At 37.4% G+C, this 22,069-nt stretch overlaps 1 protein-coding gene and 1 long non-coding RNA gene across 3 annotated transcripts in view; one reads left to right on the forward strand and one right to left on the reverse strand.

Annotated features, from left to right (window-relative positions):
* The window catches only part of unc119b (unc-119 lipid binding chaperone B), a 57,303-nt gene extending 49,199 nt beyond the window's left edge, over positions 1-8,104 (reverse strand). For both annotated transcript variants that reach the window (XM_069932962.1, XM_069932961.1), the window contains exon 1: positions 7,755-8,104. In XM_069932962.1, coding sequence (XP_069789063.1) covers positions 7,755-7,941 — 187 coding nt within the window. In that variant the 5' untranslated portion in view covers positions 7,942-8,104. The remainder of the gene's footprint in view (positions 1-7,754) is intronic.
* LOC138761208 (uncharacterized) lies at positions 6,966-21,759 on the forward strand. The gene is made up of 3 exons (XR_011356191.1): positions 6,966-7,084; positions 16,314-16,390; positions 21,200-21,759. It is a non-coding gene; the product is annotated as an uncharacterized lncRNA (long non-coding RNA).
* Positions 21,760-22,069: the final 310 nt, after the last annotated feature.

The following is a 22,069-nucleotide window of genomic DNA, read 5'->3' on the forward strand; positions in this document are numbered from 1 at the left end:
CATCTTATTTGGAATGAAAAAACTGTGCAGGTGGAGCCTTCATGTCTACAATGTAACTGCTTTGGAGAAGGTTTTCACTAATGTTAATTGGGCCAGGCTTAAACACTGAAAATCTGTTGCTATTAAGACTGGTGCTAGAAGTTTAAATTGCTGGTTGAAGATTGCTATTCTAAGAAGGGTCACGTGGTTATCCAAACAGAGAGAGAGAGAGAGAGAGAGAGAGAGAGTCAGTTTGTACTGCAGCAGTATCACAAGGGGGCAAGTTTCTTCGGCAAGACATTGAAGTGGCTGATTGAAGATCATCTTGTAGGTGTCCAACAAACAAAGAATATCTCTCTGAAACCAACAAAGACCCTCTTGAGCCATAACAATTTAAGTTAAAGCACCAGAGCCTGGTGAAGATCATAAATGTTAAATTCTGTGCACTGTGTGGAATATTGCCTGATTCCGGAGAACTTGGAGAAGTGTAAAGTGAATGATTGGACAATGAAACAAAGAACTTTCCTGAACGTGTGCTTAGAATAAGAAGGGGGTTAAATTAGATTAAGTTAATAATAACAAGTTATTATTATGTCTGAAGGAAATTTAAAACATTTTTGTATCACCACTGTCTTAGTGAATTTCTGTTGCTGCTGGTTTATGGAGAGTCCTTTGGACTTGTAACAGTTATCACATATAATGACTCGGTAGCCTGCTCTAATATGAACATGTTCATAGTTTTCTAATACCTTCAGACTTGCCCAATGCTTTTCAGCCCACTCTCCTTCCCATGTTAATCAAGGGCACCTGATAATTCTGAATCTTTCAAAAGGCTTTCAAAACGTATGCCATCTTATGATACTTCTATTTAACTGCCTCCTTCCATTCAATCTAATCTGCACAATTCCTCTACTCCCATCGAGCCTGATGGCCAAACTGAAGTATCTATAAATTAATTTACCATAAAGCAAACACAACTGTTTGTATTTGTTTAAAACCTATAACCGCCATACTTTACATCAATATTATAATAAAAATATTTTTTTTATTATTGGTAAAAATTCTCACTTCCCAAACAGGACTAACTAGCACGGAATAATTTGGAGGCGTGGGTATTGTGGAATTATATAGATGAACCAATGCACATCATAGTAGGCAGCTAAAAAGTCCCAGATAAGTTTCCAAAACCCAAATATGAAAAGAGTAGTCAACAAGAATCAACTCCCAGCAGAAAAATGCAAGAACTGAAAACAAACTTTTCAAAGAAATGTTCCTATTCGAAAGACAATCTCTGCTGTGATAACCATCAATCTGCACGCACAATTTCCCTTATGATCTGAAACCAATGTTATAAAGGCATGAGCTAGTCTCCAGCAAAATTGTTTTACTGATTCTGTAACCAATCATACTCGCATTTAGCTAAATTTAGTAGAGAGCTGTGTTAATATCATAGTGATTACTGTATTTTTTTTATTGTAACACACGCACAGAACCTTTGAAAGCTTGCTACTTTGCATTCCAATTTGTTGGCATTTAACAAATACATCTTACAGTCTCACGAAATAACAAAATTCATGTTCGCATGCAAATTACAGTCCATAAATGAACAGAGACTCATTGTAGGTGCTATTTCAATTTGTAACCAAATGTCTTTAAACTTTGTATTTGTTTAAAACCCATAACCACCATACCTCATACCAATCAGAAAATAGAATAGTTTTTGCATTGATTAAAAACATTCCACTTCTTAAACAGGACTAGCACTGAATAAGATATGTTCATGGGAGTTGTATCCATGAACAGGCAGCTGAAAGATCCAAGATCCTATACCAAAATCAAATGTCAAAATATAAAATGAGATGTGAATAAGAATGAAATCCCCCATACAAGGACAGATGGAAAATGTAACAAAATTGTGTAACGATTAAAGGCAAACTGCTTGAAGAAAAGTTCTTCCTGCTGAGTTCCTCCAGCATTCTTTATCTGGTCAAGTTCAGATACTATCAAGACAGAGAATGAGGCACTAGAAAAAGGCCTGAAAAATCTATCTACTTAAACATTTATTTCTCTAAAAAAAAATTGAAAGTATTATATTCTGTATAATCTGTGAAATGCCTGCATTTGTAAAAGCTGAGTAAAATATTATCACATATAGGGACTGATACTAATTATCAGAGAAAGCTGCCTTATCCAAATCTCAGCCTCTAACATTAATCAATTACTACAGTCAGCTTCCAAATTAAGAATCCTTCCATGTCAGCATCAGAAAAATCAGCAGTAAGTACAAATTAGATTTGCAGCTATCACAGGAAGACAAAAAAAAAATCAAGAGTCTCAATGAAGGGTGAAAACCCAAAATATTGACTACTCTTTCTCTCACAGATGCTACTCAAACCTCTGAGTTCCACCAGTGGATTGTGTTATCCCCTCTTGGTAAGAAGATTCTAACCTTAGAAATAAAAGCAAGTAATCAAATTATCAAGTGTACATTTCGACTTTTTGGCAGCAAGCAGAAATTTACCACCAAATTCTGCAATGATAGTAGTGCTGTTCAAGAAGTATGTGATTTTGAATATTTTCTCCTGACATTGCTTCATCATTGGAGCTCATTAGTACATCAACTATCTTAGATTTCCAACTATTGAGAAACATTTGGACAGACACATGTGGAGGATAGGTTTAGAATGATGTTGGCAAGTGGGACTAGTGTTGGTACAACATTTGGTCAGCATGGGCAAATTGGGTCAAAGGGCCTATTTCCACACTATGATTTTTTTTCCAAGTGTAATCTTCATAGCAATTACAACTGATTACTGTACTGGACATATCATTTGACTGATCGTCTCCATCATATGTATATGTGTACACATGTATTTTCCAAAAAAATTCCAATGCAATCAGAAGTAGATTTTCTTTCATAACTAAAAATACAAGCATACCCCACAAGATTAGTCTGACTAGCTCAAAGTAGAGCAGCAAGTGATCCAAGCCTGAATATCATTCAGTATCACACAAGGACAAGCACTTTTTAAAAAAAAAACAGAGCAATCACCAAGAAAATTATTTCTGATTCAAAAATTAAATAGTGATCTTAACAGAAAATCTGAAATGTGCTTTCCATTTATTTTTGTAGAACATGATCATCAGTTTTTTTTCCCCCCTTCATCTTTAATTACCACTTGAAAAAGTACAAAGGGAAAACTTCAAAAATTCCAGCATAAACACTAATACAAGTTTTTAAAAATTGCCAGGCTTCACACTCTTGCATTTACTTTCTTACAAGCAAAGGCCCTAAAATATCTAATCACTGATCTAAATTTCGACAGCATGTTTTTAATGTTTGGCACTGTGTCAATGTAATTATAGATTTAGCAAAACAAAAATATATCAATCAAACAATTAAGAAGCTGTAAAGAATAGGCAATTTGGTCCTTTGAACCTCCCTCACCATTTACTAAGGGGAGCAAAGTTGCTCATAAACTGCTGCTTCATAATTCCCGCAAACTGTTGAAATCCTGTTCTCCAGTGATGTTTGTGCAAAATTTACACATACTTCCTGTGATATAGCTTGCTTCAGGGGCTCCAGTTTCCTCCCACATCTCAAAGACAAGCAATTTCAGATTTATTGAGTACATACACGACATCACATTCAACCCTGATTCTTATCCCTATGGGCCAGCATTACCATTTATTGATAGTGCCAAAAACTGACTCAAGGTACACTTATAAACAAACCTCTGGCTTTCCCTTCCTGAAGTCAACAATCAGCTCCTTAGTTTTGATGACATTGAGTGCAAGGTTGTTGTTGGTGCACCATTCAGCCAAGTTTTCAATCTCCATCCTGTATACTGATTTATCACCCCTTTTTATACAACCCACTACCATGGTATCATCAGCGAATTTGAAGAGGGTGTTGTCATACCGAGCCACTCATAGGTGCATAATAAGTAAAGCACAAGTTAATATGTGAATTAGCATTGTCAATTACCCAGTGGAGGTGGGTATGGATTGATGGCATTTGAGAGAAAAAGTTACAGAGAAATAAGTGGAGAACTATGGTTAATGGGATTGCCCAACATAGACTTGATGGCCAAATATTTTAAGAGACATGACCAAACTTCTCCTCTTGCTCCATACCCCTAAATGTTCAATGCTATTTAAGTTTAACATGAATAACATCATATTTGAGAAGACATGCCAACACCTAACTTTCTGAAAAGTTTGAGGAGATTCAACATTTTGCTGAATACCTTTTCAATTTTCTACAGGTGTACTGTGGATTGTGTACCGTGGTTACACCAGTGTGGTTTAGAAACTCAAATGACCAGAAATGCAGAAGGTGGCAAACCTAGCCAAGTACATCATGGTCACTGATCTCACATCCATTGAAGACATGTATATGAGAAGCTGCCTCAAGAAGGGAGCCAACATCATAGAGAATCCCATCACCCTGGTTATCCTCTCTGATGCTACCTTGAAGCAGAAGATGTAGAAGCCTGAGGTCCAGCACCTCCAAGTTCAAGACCATTATTTTTTTTCCCCTCCAAAAGCTATCAGGCTTTTGAACCTTCCTGTAACAATACACCAGGACCAAAGATGTCTCTGCACTATGGTAACACTATATTTTTTGCGCCAACTGAAAATGTGAATATTTATCTATCCTTTTCTAATTATTTGGTAGTTTAATTTCAACTTTTTGTTGGTATATTTTATGTACCTATGTAGCTGCAGCAAGCAAGAATTTCAGTGCATTTATATATTGTGTTTGTGTGTATGGCAATAATCAATCCATCTGCCACAGCTTTGACCATTTGCTTCATCTATCCAAATTTCTTTATATCATAATGCTTCTTTCTTTAAATCATAATGCTTCATTCACATTTCTTACAATGCCACTTAGTTTTGAGTTTCTGGCAAATTTGAATATTTGTGTTTCTTACCCAACATTCAACTTGTTTCTAAATATGAAAGCTGAGTATTTGCAATTTTGTCACCTCCAGTCTCAATTCCCTTTTGGAATGTAATATAAATAACCATTACTGTTCCTCTGTTCACTTAAACAATCAATTCTGCATCACAGTGGTGCAGCATTTAGTCCCACACAGCTCCAGCAACCTGGGTTTAATACTTCGATGCAATCTGTGTAGAAGTTCATGGATTCTTCCTCTGACCACTTGGGTTTCCTCCCACATTCCATGGACTAATTGCTCCAAGTGTGCAGCATAACGGTAGGATCTGGAGCAGAGTTGATGGGAATGTGTTGGGATAGTACAGGACTAGAGTAAATAGGAGCCTGTTTATGGATATGGACTCAAAGCCTTGTTTACTTGCTTATGACTTTACAACATGTGCCCTTCCAAGAATCATAAAAAAGGTTATAGAAGGGAGGAGGGCTATTTGATCTATTGTGTCCATGTGAGCTCTCTGCTGGAACAATCCAACTAATTTCACTCCCTCACTCTCCCCCTATTGTCCTACAACTTTTTTTCTCGTCAGGTACTGACCTATAAAAATGTTGCTCCCCTATAAAAAAAATTCTTAAGCTTTGGCATCACCTTTGCAATTTCTTGCTGGTTCTATATTTTTCAATTTTTTCCAAGATGCTTGGTCCTTAATCACAGATACTAGTAGTTTCCTAATAACTGTTAGGCAAATTGATTCACAATTCCCAGCTTTGCTCCTCTTTGCAGAAAAAGGAAAGTGGAATTACGCAATCATCTAATCGAAGGAGACAGGCTAAAGAACTTGAGAAGGTTATGACTGGATGCCTGTAATGTGCTTACTGACCCCCACAAACAAAAAAAAATTATTTTCATGCTTCTGTTAACTTTGCAAAATACTACTAGACCTTTCTCAGCAGCATTATCAAATAAAATTTGACACGAAGCCACAAAAATGTAAACATAATTAAAAATTTGGCCAAAGGGGTACATTTTTTGGCACAGACATCGTGGGCCTAAGGCCATGTTCCTATCCTGTGTAGTATGTTTGAAGAAATAGCTTATCAGAACCTAGTGGTGATGGGTAGAGGCAAAAATTACAGATTTTAAGATTTTGGCAGCCAAATGCAATGCTACCAAAGGTGGAACAGTTAAATTTAGGAATGCTCAGAGGACCAGAAATAGAGGCAGCCAATACAAAGAAGCATAGTGTTGGGACCAGGAAATGGAAGGAGCAAAGCCAAGGAGGGATTTGAAAGCAAACTTACAATCTTTCTCATTGTGGTGGGAGCCACAAGCATGATATATGTGGAACTAGGTGGTGTCAGGTAAGACACAGGGCATTCCTTTGTTCACCACTGTCTAATGGACTTATGGTCAAAGATGTTGGTCTGTAAAATCTTTTCCACAAAGGATAAGTAGTGTAGCAATGTCCAGCTAACTGGGACATTTCATGGCAACAGAGCGTGGTTCATCCTATGTAAAACCTGGGACATGTAGAACATAGTAGTTTGGTGCTCTTGTACTTTGGGACAAGCTCATCCTGATGCAGCAACACACAAAGGCAGTCTCCAGGGAAGACCACGTTGAGTATGCCCTTCTTCCCCACCCCCCACCCGATGTCTCAAACATGATGACCCTTCAGACCCTTTCTATTTTGGAGCCCCACATGAACCAGAAGACAAAGCTTGTGACCGTCAGGGCAGAGGTGCAGGACAAGGGGTCACACCTGCAACACATACAGAGAGCACCTCATAATGATATTGAGAGGGAGCATCATGCCCACAGACCCAATTTCTGGTTGACCTTTACATTCTGCTCTGACCAATTGCATGCCTCGGCCCCTCCAAATCAGATACCCCAACAAAATCAGGGAGTCAGATGGAACTACAAGGGGATGGCAAACTGGTCAGACTAGTTACAAAAGAGCATCGCATCACTCTTCTTCTGGTTCACCCTGGGGCCCAAGCCAACTCAAACTGGCCACAGGTGCTGATAAGTCGACAGACCAATCACGTGTCTGTATAGAAGACAGCGACGTCGTCCATGTACAAGGAGGCAATGCAATGTTAACATGACAATATTTTGGGTGTGTGGCAACGATGTGTAAACTCAAGTTCTGCCTTTTAGTGAAAAGGGAAGGAAGCAAAAGAAATCATGCTGTGGTAAGCTTGAACGTTTCACACTTTGAAATCACTTTCCAACAGTGAAGATGATGCAAAAGGTTCAGTATTTCTATTCCATTAAATTGTCAACGTTAAAAATTAAAATATAGAAGTCTGTTTAACACACAATCAAGGCAATTTTGAATTGTTAACCAAGGAAAACCCCATTCTTTAATGCTAATTGTCCTACACAATCCAATTAAGTAAAGATACATTTTAAAAATGTATTTTTTCAACACTTAGATGTCTACTAACCCATTTTATGTAACCCAAGTTACATGTAACGCTATCAAGGTCTGATGCGGATATTTAACGAAACAAAAACCATATCGTAAAAAGGGTTGATAGAGGGGAAGCGATTACTTCATGGCTAAATACCTTCCCTCCTGCTTTTCCTCACGATCTACTCCCTAGTTATCGGAAATCGCCATTCTGAACTAAACAGGTTGAGCCCAAACAGGAAAGTCTGCAGATTCTGTGATTGTCGAGAAGCGCTTCTTTTAATGGATCGGAATTTGCATCAAGAACGTTAAATGGAAGCAAAAGGTTCATTGCAGCTCGTAACCTACCAGTGGCCTTCTGAATCTCTCCCCCTGCCACCCCCACCCAAATTCGGGGCCTAATTGGGGAGAACCCACCCACCAGTTGCGAGGGCGAAGCCGACACTTACTCTCGGTAGCATTCTGCAGGCAGAGCACGTTGATCGGGTTGATGCAGTCTTTCTGCAACAACTCGGCCTCAGTGACCGGAATCAAGCCATCGGGCTCTGGGTTCTTTCTGCTCTTTATCCTATTGAGCACGCTGCCGCCCTGCTTCTTCATCTCGTTCCCGTCCGTCTGGTTGTCGGAGTTGCTCATCGCAGCCACGGCCCAGGGAGGGAGGGAGGGAGGGGGGGGGAGGGGGAGGAGGAGGAGGAAGATGCCAGTTAACTTGAAACCGCTAACAGCCTGAAGCTTTCCCTTCCCTCCTCCCGCTGCCCACTCCAGCAGCCCCGGGAGCCCGATTGCAAAATGGCGGCCGGTCGGTAAGACTCGGTATCTATGGAGAGGTGGCGCTGGGGTCACCAGGGGTCACTCTCAGCCAATCAGGTTCAGCACAAAGCAAGATAGGCAGCAAGAGCGTGCTGGTTGCCTCGGGTAGCCCATGCATCTTCATTGTAGAATTGCCTGCTTTTGTGGTTATCATTCAAATCTTTCCCTCCCCCTCTGAGCTTTTACTCTTTTGAAGGTAGTGGACGAAAAATGCGCGGGGTGGGGTGGGGGGAAGAGAAGAGGCACTGCAGTGATTTTAGTAATTGGTGGAGGAACTCAGCAGGTAAGAAGGGTTTATTCAAGGTTACCTTGAAAAAGGGCTCAGGCCCGAAACGTTGGTTATACGTCTTTACTACTTAAGGACGCTGCGAGACCTGCTGAGTTCTTCCAGCATTTCTGTGTTTTTATTACAATCACAACGTCTGCAGACTCTTTACAGTGATATTAAATAGCTGTGCTGTAGAGAAGAAAGAACTGAAAGCAATGGGATTTTTTTTGAGGTGTACTAGCCAAAATTTAGCCCTGAACATTCTCGCCTGCATCATTTGATCTAAATGGAAAGGGGTGCAAAGTTAGTGAATGTATTGGTTGTTCTCAGCCAAACTTGCCTGGATTCTATAGAGGTCCTGGAGGATTATAAAACAACAAATGTATTCAAAACAAAAGAAGGAAGGCAGAAGTTTTTGCCATTTGGCCTTGCATCTGTCATGAGGAAATACTGGAATGGATTGTTAAGGACATTTAGAAAATCATAAAACAATCAAGTAGAGACAACATAGTTTTATGAAAGGAAAATCCTATTTGACAACAGTTTTAAATAGGAACAAGTACTGTAAATTTAGCGTATGCATTTGATAAAGTACCTCATTAAAAAGTTACTTGTGCTTAATGGTCAGAATGGCTTTGTGTCTGGGAAATTGCATCTTACAAATGTGATTGAGGTTTCTTTTTTGAAGAGGCAACCAAGAGGATTGATTAGGCCAAGGTGACAGGGTTGTCTGTGGACTTTAGCAAGATCTTTGACAATATCACATGGGCTGGTTTGGAAGGTTAAGTCAAATAGGATCCAGGGTGAGCTTGTCAATTGAGTAGAAAATTAAAAGGGTGAAAGGAGTCAGGTGGCAATAGTAGAGGGTTGTTGTAGATTTGTGTGCTGCAAGATTCAATGCTGGCTCTACTATTGCTCATCATCCATATTAATAATTTGGTTGAGAATGTAGTTAGCATGGTTAGTAAGTTTTGGATGACGCCAGAACTGGAGGTAAAGTGAAGAAGGTTATCCAAGATTATAACAGGATCTAGACTGACTGGGAAAATGAACTGAGGTATGGCTGATGGAATTTAACACAGACATGCAAGGTGATTAATTTAGGTAAGTTAAGCCATGCAGGGCTTGCACAATAAATAGCATAGCCCTTTGGAGTGTTGTAGAACAGAGAGACCAAGGGGTACAGTTCCCTGAAAGGGGCAACACTGGTTTGACAAGGTGGTGAAGAAGACATTTGGTATTGACTACAAGAGCTGTGATATTAAGTTATAATTGTATTTTTCTTTCTTTGGCTTGGCTTCGCGGACGAAGATTTATGGAGGGGTGATGTCCACGTCAGCTGCAAGCTCGTTTGTGGCTGACAAGTCCGATGCGGGACAGGCAGACACGGTTGCAGGGGAAAATTGATTGGTTGGGGTTGGGTGTTGGGTTTTTCCTCCTTTGTCTTTTGTCAGTGAGGTGGGGTATATGTATATGGTGTGATGAAACCACTCTTGTGTGCAGTTTTGGTCACCAAGCTGCAGGAAATCATTAAACTGAAAAGGCTGTGGGAAGGATGTTATCAGGACTGGAGGGCTTGAGTTATAAGGAGAGGCTAGATAGGCTGGGGCTTTTTTCCCTTGAGTGTAAAAGACTGAGGGTGACCATATTGAGGTTTGTAATATCATGAGGGGTATAGATAAGGTGAATGGTCACATCCTGTTTTTCTCCCAGGTAATGGAGTCTAAAACTAGAGGGCATATGTTTAGGTAAGAGGAATAGAACTAAGGGGGACCTGAGGAGTAACATCTGCTCTCAGGGGGAATGCAGAAATTGCTGCCAGAGAAAATGGTCATTAAAATACATTTTACAGGTGCATGATAGGAAAAGATTTGGAATGATAGGCCCAAATGCAGGATGAGCTCAGGTAGGAAATTTGGCCAGGGTAGAGAAGTTGGGGCGATGGGCCTGTTTCTATGCCACATTACTCTGTGGCACTCTATATCAGCTATATTACAAAATCCATTCCAATTTAATATGATGTGGAAGGATCCATAACTGAGGCTGTTTTATCTTGTAGACACCATTATTGAAAATTAAAGCCCTGTGCAAGCTCTACTGAAGCTTCTGTTTAAAAAAAAAAGACATATCTAACATGTTTGGGGCCAAAACTGAGAGTATAATGAAACTGTGTAAGCATCTTTCTTTCTTCTTTCTTTCTCAGGAAACTAAGTTTCCAAATTTAGTGAACTAAGCTTCACAAGCTATTGCTATGTTTCGTTCCTTTAACATAATGCTTACTCTATTATTCCCACCTGACTCTCCATGTCAAGTTGATGTTTATTGATTTAATAATGGAATGATTGCAGATTTTTTAAGAAGGAAAAGAATGGCAAGTCTAGAAAGGGCATTCATTATACTGTAGAACATCCAAAAGCGTCAATTATCTGGTTATAAGGTTAATTGGACTAAAAGTGAAATTTTATCAATTAGTAAATATGATTATTCAATGTTTAGAAATATTACGAATTTGAAGTGGATGAAACAAATTAAATATTTGGGAATTAATGTTAATACTGACTACCAAAATTTATATTCACTTAATTATCTTCCTTTAATGAGGAAGATTAAGGCAGATTTAGTTAAATGGAAAGATTTACCTTTGGGTTTATTAGGAAGAATTAATACTATAAAAATGAATATTTTTCCACTTATACAATATTTATTTCAATCAATTCCTTGTTGTTTACAAAAAAGATTTTTTAAGAATTTATATAAAGTAATTAGGGATTTTTTGTGGAAAGGAAAATTTCCTAGGGTGGCGTTGAAAAAAATTGATGTGGGATTTTCAATTTGAAGGGTTACGGCTACCTAACTTTCAATTTTATTATGAAGCAGCTCAATTTAGATTTCTTAGCACATTAATGGCCACACAAGATACGCCTAGTTGGGCACAGATAGAATTGGCAGTTATTTCTGAAAAATTTTCGAATGAATTTTTATTTCGATGGAATAAAAATTTGTTACGAACTCATGATGTACCAATATTGAAACATTTGATGAATTTATGGACAAGTAAATTACATAAAATGGGATTGAAAAATAAGTGGTCGGGAAGATTACCATTATATAATAATCAACTTGTTCCTTTCACGGTATCTAATACTATTTTGAAACAATGGGAGGAGAAAGGGATACATAATTTATCTGACTGTTTTTTAGAAGGTAATTTTTGTTCTTTTGTAGAATTGCAAAAGAGATTTGATACAAGTGGTTATTCTATATTTGTGTATTATCAGTTAAGATCTTTTGTAAAACAGGTATGCGGTCGTCAAATGAATTTACTGTCTGAAACTGATTTTGAGAAATATGTGCTCTCATTTCCAAAAAAGGGTTATATATCAGGTTTGTATCGTATTTTGTTGGAAAGTGAAAGTAAAATAGATTGGGATAAAGATAAAATGAAATGGGGAAAAAGATTTAAGTTTAACAATAACTGAAGAAGATTGGTCTGAAATCTGCCGTAATAGTGTTCGAAAATTGATTAATGCTAGATTGGCGATGATTAATTATAGTTTTATACATCAATTATATTTAACACCCGAAAAATTTAAAACAATTTGGTTTTAGTAAATCACATCTTTGTTTTCGTTGTGATCAGGTTTCTGGTACTTTTTTACATGCTGTTTGGTTGTGTGATAGGTTACAACAATTTTGGAAAGGTATTCAATCTGTATTTAATAATCTATATAATCTTCATATTGTATTAGACCCTGATATATTTTTATTAGGGAATATGCAACCGTTAATTGATTTAGAATTAGATAATTACCAGATCTCTTTTATTTACTTAGCGCTGGCAGTGGCCAAGAAAGGTATAGTGATTACTTGGAAGAATAGAAATGTATTGTCTTTAGAGAGGTGGTATTCAGAGATGAAGTTTTGTTTGGTTATGGAAAGAATATCTTTTTGTATACAAGACAAGATGTCTTTTTATGAGTTAAAGTGGACCCCATTCATTGATTTATATACAATTTAAATAAATTTGAATGAACCATTTTTTTTTCTTTAAAAAAAAAACTTTTTTATTATATATTTTTTCTATATATGTTTTTTTTCTTTCTTTTTTTTTTTCCTTTCTTTTTTTAGTTTTTTTTATTATTAGTTGGTTTTTTTTTCGTTTAAGTTCTTTTTGTTTTTGTTTTTCATATATATTATATAATAAAAAATTTTTGGATTAATAATTAATACTTAATTAATTTTTTTGGGTTTTTTTTTATATATATCGATCTTTTTTTAAGATATATTTTTTATTTTTTTATTATACTAATAGTATTAATTCTTCACTCTTTATCGTGGGGGTGGGGAGGGGGGCTTTAGGGGTTAAAAATTGGTTTTTTTTTAGTCTTAGTTTTTAGTTGTTTGGGGGAGATGCCGAGATTGGTATTGTATTAACTATGTTACTTTGTACTTGTATTACTTTATTTTGTATTTTTTCTGTACGTGAATTACTTGCTTTCTTCATATGTTAAAATTAATAAATAAAGTTTCGGGAAAAAAAAAGAACATCCAAAAGCACTTTACCGCACTTTTGTCGTACAGTCACTTGAAATGAAGGACACGCAGCAGCTAAATTTATGAATGATAATTTCCACTAATAGCATGGTAATAATAACCAAATAATTTGTTTTAGAGATGTTGATTTAGGGATAAATATTATCAGAGTCAATAAGGATGACTTCCTTGCTTTTATTCCAAATAGGGCAGTGAAATCTTTCATAAACGCCTGAGGGAACAGTCAGAGCTTTAGTTTATTGTATCATCCGAAGGACAGCACCTTGAACAATGCTGAACCCTCAATCCTGCACTGAAGAGCTAGCTAGAGTTTTGTCCTGGAATCCTCTGAATGTAACTCTGAAATCATATTATGCAAAAGCACAATCTGTTGAGCTGATACTGACACCTAAAGTGTCAGAGAGAGTAGTTAAGGACTCAGATTAATGTCTCATTCATCATCTACCAATTTACATTCAAGTTAATTTATACTGTCTTCTGTAAGTGAACCAGAAGGTCAAATATCAAACGGGGTCACCATAGCTCCTTTGCATTATAATTCTTTTGGCAAATGGATTACCAAGGGTTATTGTCTACCAAAGACTCCTGAGAACTGTGTTACAACATGAGTGATTTAGGATCTGTAAATATCTTATTTGTGCATTGTAGAATATTTGCACATTGTATGTGACATTGGGATAATATTTCTAAAATAATGTTAGAACTTTTATTAATTTATCTTTGTTTACAGGTGGTTAATTTGAAATAAATACAAACTGATCAAACTTGGCACATAAACTCCCTTTTCAGTTGGAAAATAAAGATTGATCATTTCAAGTTTGCGATGTTTTGGTCTCTGCTAAAGCTACGTGGTATTCCAAAATAGTTAGAATACATGGAAAACCCAAATTTCTCTTCTTCATCAGAAGAGACCCACCCAAACTTCTGCATCTTGCCCTTCTATTTTGCATCACTTGCCACAAGCTCAAAAGCTGAGTGTATTAAGCCATTTCTGCTCTCTCACAGACCCATCTCCCAATCCTGAACTAGCAGTTTAAAAGTGTTTTTTTACGTGGCTGATCCTCATCCCTTCCTGATACCTAACTTCTGATCAGTGAACTGTCATTCCTGACAATATCTTTCAAATTGTTGTCACTGATGCCAACTCAAAAACACTTTTTAAAAAATCTACCTGAAAATCAGAAAATTTAAAATTTTATAAGGATTTCGACATTCCTGAGCAACAGAGAAGCTCAACTAGTAAAGCTGCGATCTCTCAACTTTAGCAACCTGGGTTCAATCTGAGGTTGTCTATGTGGTGTTTACATGTTCTCTCTTTGACCATTTGGGTTTCCTCAGGTGTTCGACTTTCCTCCCACATCATTTCCACAAGACCTTCTGGGTAGTGCATCAAATTGTAAACTGTCTCTTGTGTGGTGTTGACCAGCAGAATCAAGATTCCTTTATTATCATGTAATAAAAGAGGGATAATATTACACTAAATTTACCTCAGTCTGTCTTAAGTAAAAGACAAAGATACGCCATCAGTAGAAATTGCCCAGTGCCCCTTACAGTCAAAGAAAGAGAAGCAAAAGAGAGTCCACACAGAGTCACCGAGAGTCCGTGGTTTCGCTTCCAGTGCTCTCGCAGCCTCCTCAGCCTCACGGACTTCAATCCAAATTATTGGTAACCCGAGCTCCAGATCCACACCTCTGTACCCTCAGAATCTGGGGGTAATTGATCTAAATATGGTGAGTGTCAAAAATTAGATTAATATAAATCGATGGCTAAGGATTGGTATAATCTTGTTGGGCCAAAAGGCTGTTGGTGTGATCTCTTTACATAATTCCATGAATTTAAGTGTTCATTTAATATATTATCAACATCTGTTACTAAGCCAACTCTGGCTAAATTAACAAATCTCCACTTCTATAACTCTGGTAGATCATTCTTGCTTGACCTCCTAGATTTAACATGCATGACCATATCCTTCACCATACTTCCTCAATTTTCAAGCTGCAAGTGTTTGCTCATACCCCAGCTCTTCTTCAGATGCCCCCAATGCATCTACATCAACAACTTTACTTCCCAACAATGCATTGTTAACTCCAGAGTGTGCATATGGACCTAGCCTTGGCCCTCTGTTTGCCATTATCTATCCATCAATACTTCTTATAACATTTTTTGGCTCAATATCAATTTTCATAGATATTAGTCATGAACTAAATTTATTTTTGTCAATGAAGAACAAAAACTTGCATCTATTGGACTGTCTACAAGTAGTGAAACAATCTGCATTCTTTATGGAAGTAAAATCAGACCATTCACAATTTTCTTCTACACCCACTCATGTTATCAACCTTCATAATTAATTGTTGAGTCACAATATCATTATAGCTCTCTCACAGCTTCCACGCACTATTCATTGATACCTTTAATACAACTAAAGATCTGGGAACCTTGGAAGTATCATAAACCATAACAAAGCTTGGGGAGAAAAAGTGTGTATCATGGCTAATGTGATTTATGGTGTGAAAAATAAAAAATTTTTTAAAAAAATTTTAAAAACCCATAACAAAGCTTTAAACCCAAAGACTTGCCTTTTGTCCTAATTGACTATATCCAGCTCCATAAACTATCTGTTTACAATTCTATGTGATAAATTCACTGATGAAAACTTGCTCCAGATTCCAGTTCTCAATTATTCCCATGCTGTATTTAATGATTATCTTTATTACACAAATTAACCAGTACAAAATATTAGTTCAGTCAGTCAAACCTGCAATAGCCTATTCTCTTTTCATAACCTATAACAATTCTCTAATTCTGGATGCATTAAACATAGAATCATCTTTCCTTTCCAATTACCTTAGAGGTTAGCCTCTGCAACCTCCCCCATTCTGCTGTTCCAATTCAGATCCACTGGTCCCTTTCCTCCTTTTGCATCCAGGAATTTTTAGATTATGTGCTTCCATTTTTAGTTCATTTTCATTTGAGTGGGACTGTCACTTTAAGACAACAAATCAGGCTGCAAGCACTGGAGATTGACTGTGAGTTGGCAGGCTGAGGACAGCATGTACCCAAATTTGATACTTCTGAGGAGAGAGGAAGTGCTTGAAGGCACTGGTGCAGAGACCATGTGACCAACATGTTAAAGCCACAGTCTACTGTTTGCTCAGAAGACACTTTTGAAGAGACAGCACAGCAGCAAGGAGCTCTTGGAAATGATACTGTGCTGAAGTGGCCTTGTGTGGTAATAGACAATTTGTATTATTTCTCCATGTTATAGGGGAATGAGTATGTCACACTATGACCAAAATGGAAGGTCACTTTGAACTGCTGACCCACGAACCGGTTCTGGAAGCTTTATGAAAATCACTCACTTTGTGTCCTCTAGAAAATGAAAAAAGGGAAGCTTGGATTGCCACTCACCTGAAGAGGACATTTCTATGGAAGCACCTCGATAAGGATTTTGTGAGTTTATGAACAATCTGTCACCCCAGTCTCACCCACCTACTTTGTGAACTTTACATCCATTTAAAGCCTGCGTGTCAACATTGGATTTTCTGAGACTAAACTTTCAAATACCTTTCTAGAATTATGCCTGAGCTGCAGTGGCTCACACACACACACACCCACACACACACACACACACACACACACACACACACACACACATATATTTGTGCATAATTGGGGGTTAAGTAGATAAGTTTAAATAAATTATATTATATTATTGCTAATTATAATTAAAAATTATTTTAAATATAACACTGGGCTAATTTCTATTGCTGCTGTCTGAGTATGCAACAAAATTGGGGGCTCATCATCTGGGATCACACCAAATTGGGAGCTGAGTGATCAATTAATTTTCAACTTGATTGATTAGAACTATTTTTGGTGCCAAATTAAAGGCTTATGCCAAATTAATAGCAGAGATGGACATTGATAAGTTTTTGGGATCGCTCATCTTTGCAGATCTGCAGGGGGCGAAAAAGAGTGAGTTGTTGACTATTGCACAGAAGTTGGAACTTGCAGTAGTAAATCAACGATTGGAAAGGCAGGTTCAGAAAATTATAGGTCACTATTATGTAATAAAAGGGAAGTTTGGAGAGCAAGAACAAAAGTAATTTGAGTTTTAAAAAAACATAGAAGGGACGAAACAGAAACAAAAGCAGTTTGAACAAGAGTTAGACAAAATTTAGAGATGTAGAGAGTCAAAGGAAATTTGAAGCAGAGCAAAGAGAGAAACAAGAACAGTATGAGTTAGAAAAACTTAGATTGGAGGTTGAGAGAGAAAAATGTAGAGATGCAGAAGAACAAAGGTGATTTAAGGTGGAGGAAGCTGAAAAGCAAAAGCAGCTTGAGCTAGAATTAGAAAAACTTAGAAGGGAGAAAGCCGAAACTTGGCAGAAATCTGCTAAATTAGCAGATGACAATGCTTTAACCTACAGGGTTAAGTGGAGTCCTCCAGAGGGTTAAATTTGTGCCAAGTAGAACTTCCAGAGGGTAATGTGAAATATCCACATAATTTAGAAAACAAATTGGGAAATGACCTTGCAGAAGTTCTTCCTGCGGTGAGGTTCATTGCCAAGCCAGTCAATGAGGAAACAAAGACAGATTTGGATATACATCTAGCCTGCGCAGTGATTCAAGCTATATCTAAGAAGCTAGCCAGTGCAGACAGTGGATTAGAGCTCTGGTATTAAACCTGAGAGTAAAGATGTCATTGTCCCGAAAAGGGTTTATTGGGAAGGGGTGGGGTGGGGTGGGGGGGGGGGAGCAGAACAGAGATCCTGATCTTGCTGAGGTGAGAGATAAGGCTCTCTCTGAGGAGAAGTTAAGAAAGTGCCAGTTGGATATTATTTTAAGGAAGTGCTGCTAATGAGGAAGTGGCGGTCACCTGATATCCCTGCCAATGAAGAATGGGCAGTTGTTCACCAAGGTGTATTTCCTAAAGCCTATAGGGATAAAATTTTAACCTTGGCCCATAGCTCATCTTTGGGTAGTCATCTTGGTATAAAGAAAACTATAAACAAGATAATGAAACAATTCTACTGGCCTAGCCTGAGAAAAGACGTGACATTTTGCCAGACCTGTCACAATTTCCCCAGTGGGATGACAAAGCAAGTTCAACTCAAGCCAATAACTAACTACAGATACTTGTTTAGTTCCTTAACTACTTGTTTAGAAAAGGCTGGTTCATCTCCTCTGAGTGTTTATTATATAGGTATTCTAAAAACAATCCTCATAATTAAGTGATTTCAATTATAAACACTGGTCTCTCAGCGTCATCCACAAATATTATGTTGATCACTCTTAGCACTGATGAGACACAACGGCAACAAACTATTTGCTGAACAGCTCTTATTATCCAAGGTTGTTAATTAAATATCCCAGTCGGAGGGCATTTGTGTCAAAGTTGCATTTCCAGGGATTTAAAAGTACAGCACAAGGCTAATTAAAACTATAAATAAAACAATTTTCCAATGCTTCAGTGTTTAATCAGTGGAATATTGTACGCACATGTGAAATAGTCAAATCAAGATGATACCGAGGCTTGGGTGAAAGTTTCATCCACAGATAAACTAACATAGGGCCAAAAATGAAAGGTATTATGGAAATGGAAATATTGTCTCTGAGTGATAGTGCAGATATGTAGTCAGGTACATGTTGAATGCACATTGCGAAACAGTCAAAGGAGTCAAGACTAAAATGTTCCTGGAAGGATAAGAACCATTTTTTATCAGACAAGGGAAAAACCAGATTGGACCAAGATAGAGCTAGATAAAATAGGGGAGAAGGTACCAGAACATATACTTTATAAGTGGGATGAAAAACTGGTGCAATATAAAAGTTCACCAGTACTGCATCATTTACTCAACATATGGAAGAAGATTCATGTAAAAAGGAAAAAAAACAAATGGCCAACTACCAAAATTAATATTGATGCAAAATCAACTAATCCCTTTCACAATAGATAACCTTTCCTTTAGAGAAGGGGAGAGAAAAGGAATTAAAAGAATAGAAAATTGTTTTTTGGGAAATAATTTACAAATGAAGTACAAATATGGTATAACTCATGATACAATGTTTGCATACCATCAACTGTGAGCCTACTTAAAGGACAAATTGGGAAGCAGACTGAGATTACCAGAAGGAAGCAGCTTTGAATATGTGATTACAGAAACAACGATAATAAAAAGATTTATAACAAACATGTACATCAAGCTGCAAGAGAAGGAAAATGATGAAATAAGCTATAAACCCAAACAAAAGTGGAAAAAAGATTTAAACATAAAGATAAAAAATGAAACATGGGAAAAGTTATGCTCTGGAACTATGAAGAATATAATAAACACAAGGTTACACATGATACAATATAATTGGTTACACAGGTTATATATCACGCCCCAAAAGTTAAATAAATGGGATCCAACGTTATCAGATAGATCTTTTCACTGTAAGAAGGAAATGGGAACAATAGTACATGCAATTTGGGCATGTGAGAAAGTGAAAAAGTTTTGGGAAGATCTAAATCAGGTATTAAATAAAATCCAAAGATCTTCCTTCTAAGTAATATAAGAAGTAAAGAATTAGGCCTCAAACTGGATGAAGCACAAAAAAAAATTATTATGATAGCCTTAGCTGTAACAAAAAAATGTATAATGTCAACTTGGAAATCAGAAGAGAGCCTGAGAGTACAGCAATGGTACATAGAAATGAATAAATGTATTCCATTGGAAAAAATAACATATAATTTTAAAAATAAAGTCACATTATTTGAACATATTTGGGAACACAACAGAGAGAGCTTGCCTCGAACCTCCACCCCTTAAAATGATAAAATGATAAGAAGACAAAATGATCTATTGTGTAAAAGTAGATGACACAATTTTCTTGTTTATTTTCATTGTGTGATGACATTGTTTAATGGTTTTATTGTATTGTATATGTTGAACGTTTAATGGATTTGGAGGGGGGTGGGAAGGGGGGGAAAAAGGGGAGAAAATGCCACTGTGTATATTTAAGAGGGAAATGTTTGTATGTATTTTGATTGATATGGTTCATAGTGTGAAAAAAATTTTTTTTTTAAAAAGGATAAGAACCATGAGTAACAAGTACAGGGAATCCTAGATGTCAAGGGATGTTGAGGATTAGATAAAGTGGAAAAAAAAGGTACATGGAACTAAAGTTGAGAGAGGCCTGTCAAGAATATTCAATATGTTGGGAGGCACTTAAAAGGGAAATTAAAAATGCACGAGAAATCTCTTGCAGAAAAGATTTCATTTAAATATATTCAGGGCAACAAAACAAAAACAAGGAAAAAAAGAGTGTCCATTAAGAACAACATGGGCAATCTATGCATGGAGCCAGAAGGTATTGTTGAGGTTCTAAATGAATACATTTCCAGAGGAATTCATAATGGAAATGCACTTTGAAGAATATAATGAAAAGCTAGGTGAAAGTCAAGTCCAGATCTCCATAAGTGAGGTACTTGATGCCTTGGCAGGCTTAAAGGTTAATAAATCCCCAGGAGAAGGTGGGATCCTCTTGCCTCTGCTGCCCTGGACACAATGGAATAGATTGCAAGCACCATGGCTGAGATTGTTAAATCATTGCTTGACACACATGAAGTACCAGATGACTAAAGGACAGCAAACATGAAAGCCAGCAGGGAAAAGCCTGTTAATTGTAGACTTGTGAGCATAACATCAGTCATAGAAAGATAAATGATCACTTGGAAAGGCAGAGACTAATCAGAGACAGCTAGCATGGCTTTATCAAAGGCAGTTCCTGTTTGACCAGTTTAATTGATAATTCTTCCAAAAAATTCAAAGTGTATTGATGAAGCAGGGCAGTCATGGACTTCAGTAAGGCATTTGATTAGATTCCATATGGGAGACTGGTTCAAAATGTTAGGCCCCATGGGGTTCAGGGGAAATTGGTGAATTCAATCCAAAATTGCCTTGACAATGGAAGACAGTGATGATAGATGTTATTTTTGTGACTGGTGCAGTGGCATCACTAGGCTTGGTGTCAACCGGTGCAGTAACTCATGGTATCACCCCACTGCCCCCCAATCTCCCATGGTCATCCTCCCATACCAGACCAGACAGAATCCTTAATGTTTTTTTGCGTTAATGTTACTCGTAAATCGTAATTCCCGTAGATCACTGAATGTAACGGCAATAGTAGTGAGATAAACAACTAGCAAAATTAAAATTATTCCTTTAAATTACAATATAATAATACTTTATTCTCAAAAAATTACTGATATAGGTTCACAAATACTAATTACCTCAATATTATAGAGGTACAAGGACTGCCTAAAGAAAGCTCTTGGTGCCTGCCACATTGACCATCGCCAGTGGGCTGCTATCGCCTCAAACCGTGCATCTTGGCGCCTCACAGTTCGGCGGGCAGCAACCTCCTTTGAAGAAGACCGCAGAGCCCACCTCTGTCAAAAGACAAAGAAGGAAAAACCCAACCCCAACCAACCAATTTTCCCTTGCAACCACTGCAATCGTGTCTGCCTGTCCCGCATCGGACTTGTCAGCCACAAACGAGCCTGCAGCTGACGTGGACATTACCCCTCCATAAATCTTCGTCCACGAAGCCAAGCCAAAGAAAGAAATAGCTAAAACACCAGAAAATTTAACTAAAGCAGCGACTATAAAAACACCAGCAGCAATGAAAACAAGAGTGCATACTTGTAGTATGGGCAGACGAAACCACCTGATCGAAGCATTATTGTAATCAGATAATAATGACAGCTCTGACCGGAGTGCATTAGAAGGTTTAAAAAGTAAATTAGCATCGAGTTTTAGCCTTGTAGGTATATTGATACATGTAAGCTTGGCTTATAAAAAATATTTTTGTTGTTATAACTAACTATAGAGAAATTTTATATTAAAAAAAATAAAATTCTGCTGAAAGACTACACAAAAATTTTATCGACAATCATTTTGGTGTCACCCACCCCCCTAGTGTCTCCAGTGTAGTGGTGGCACACTAGGATAGGTGCTGGGTCCCACTTTTTCGTGATATGTGATTGGCGTCGATGTCGTGGGCCAAAAGGCCCGTTTTTGTCCACTTCTATTCTGCATTCTATGTGAATAACTTGGATGTGGGAGCTAAATCAGTGAGTTC

Source organism: Narcine bancroftii, chromosome 4 (assembly GCF_036971445.1).
Source record: "Narcine bancroftii isolate sNarBan1 chromosome 4, sNarBan1.hap1, whole genome shotgun sequence".
Lineage (NCBI taxonomy): Eukaryota > Metazoa > Chordata > Chondrichthyes > Torpediniformes > Narcinidae > Narcine > Narcine bancroftii.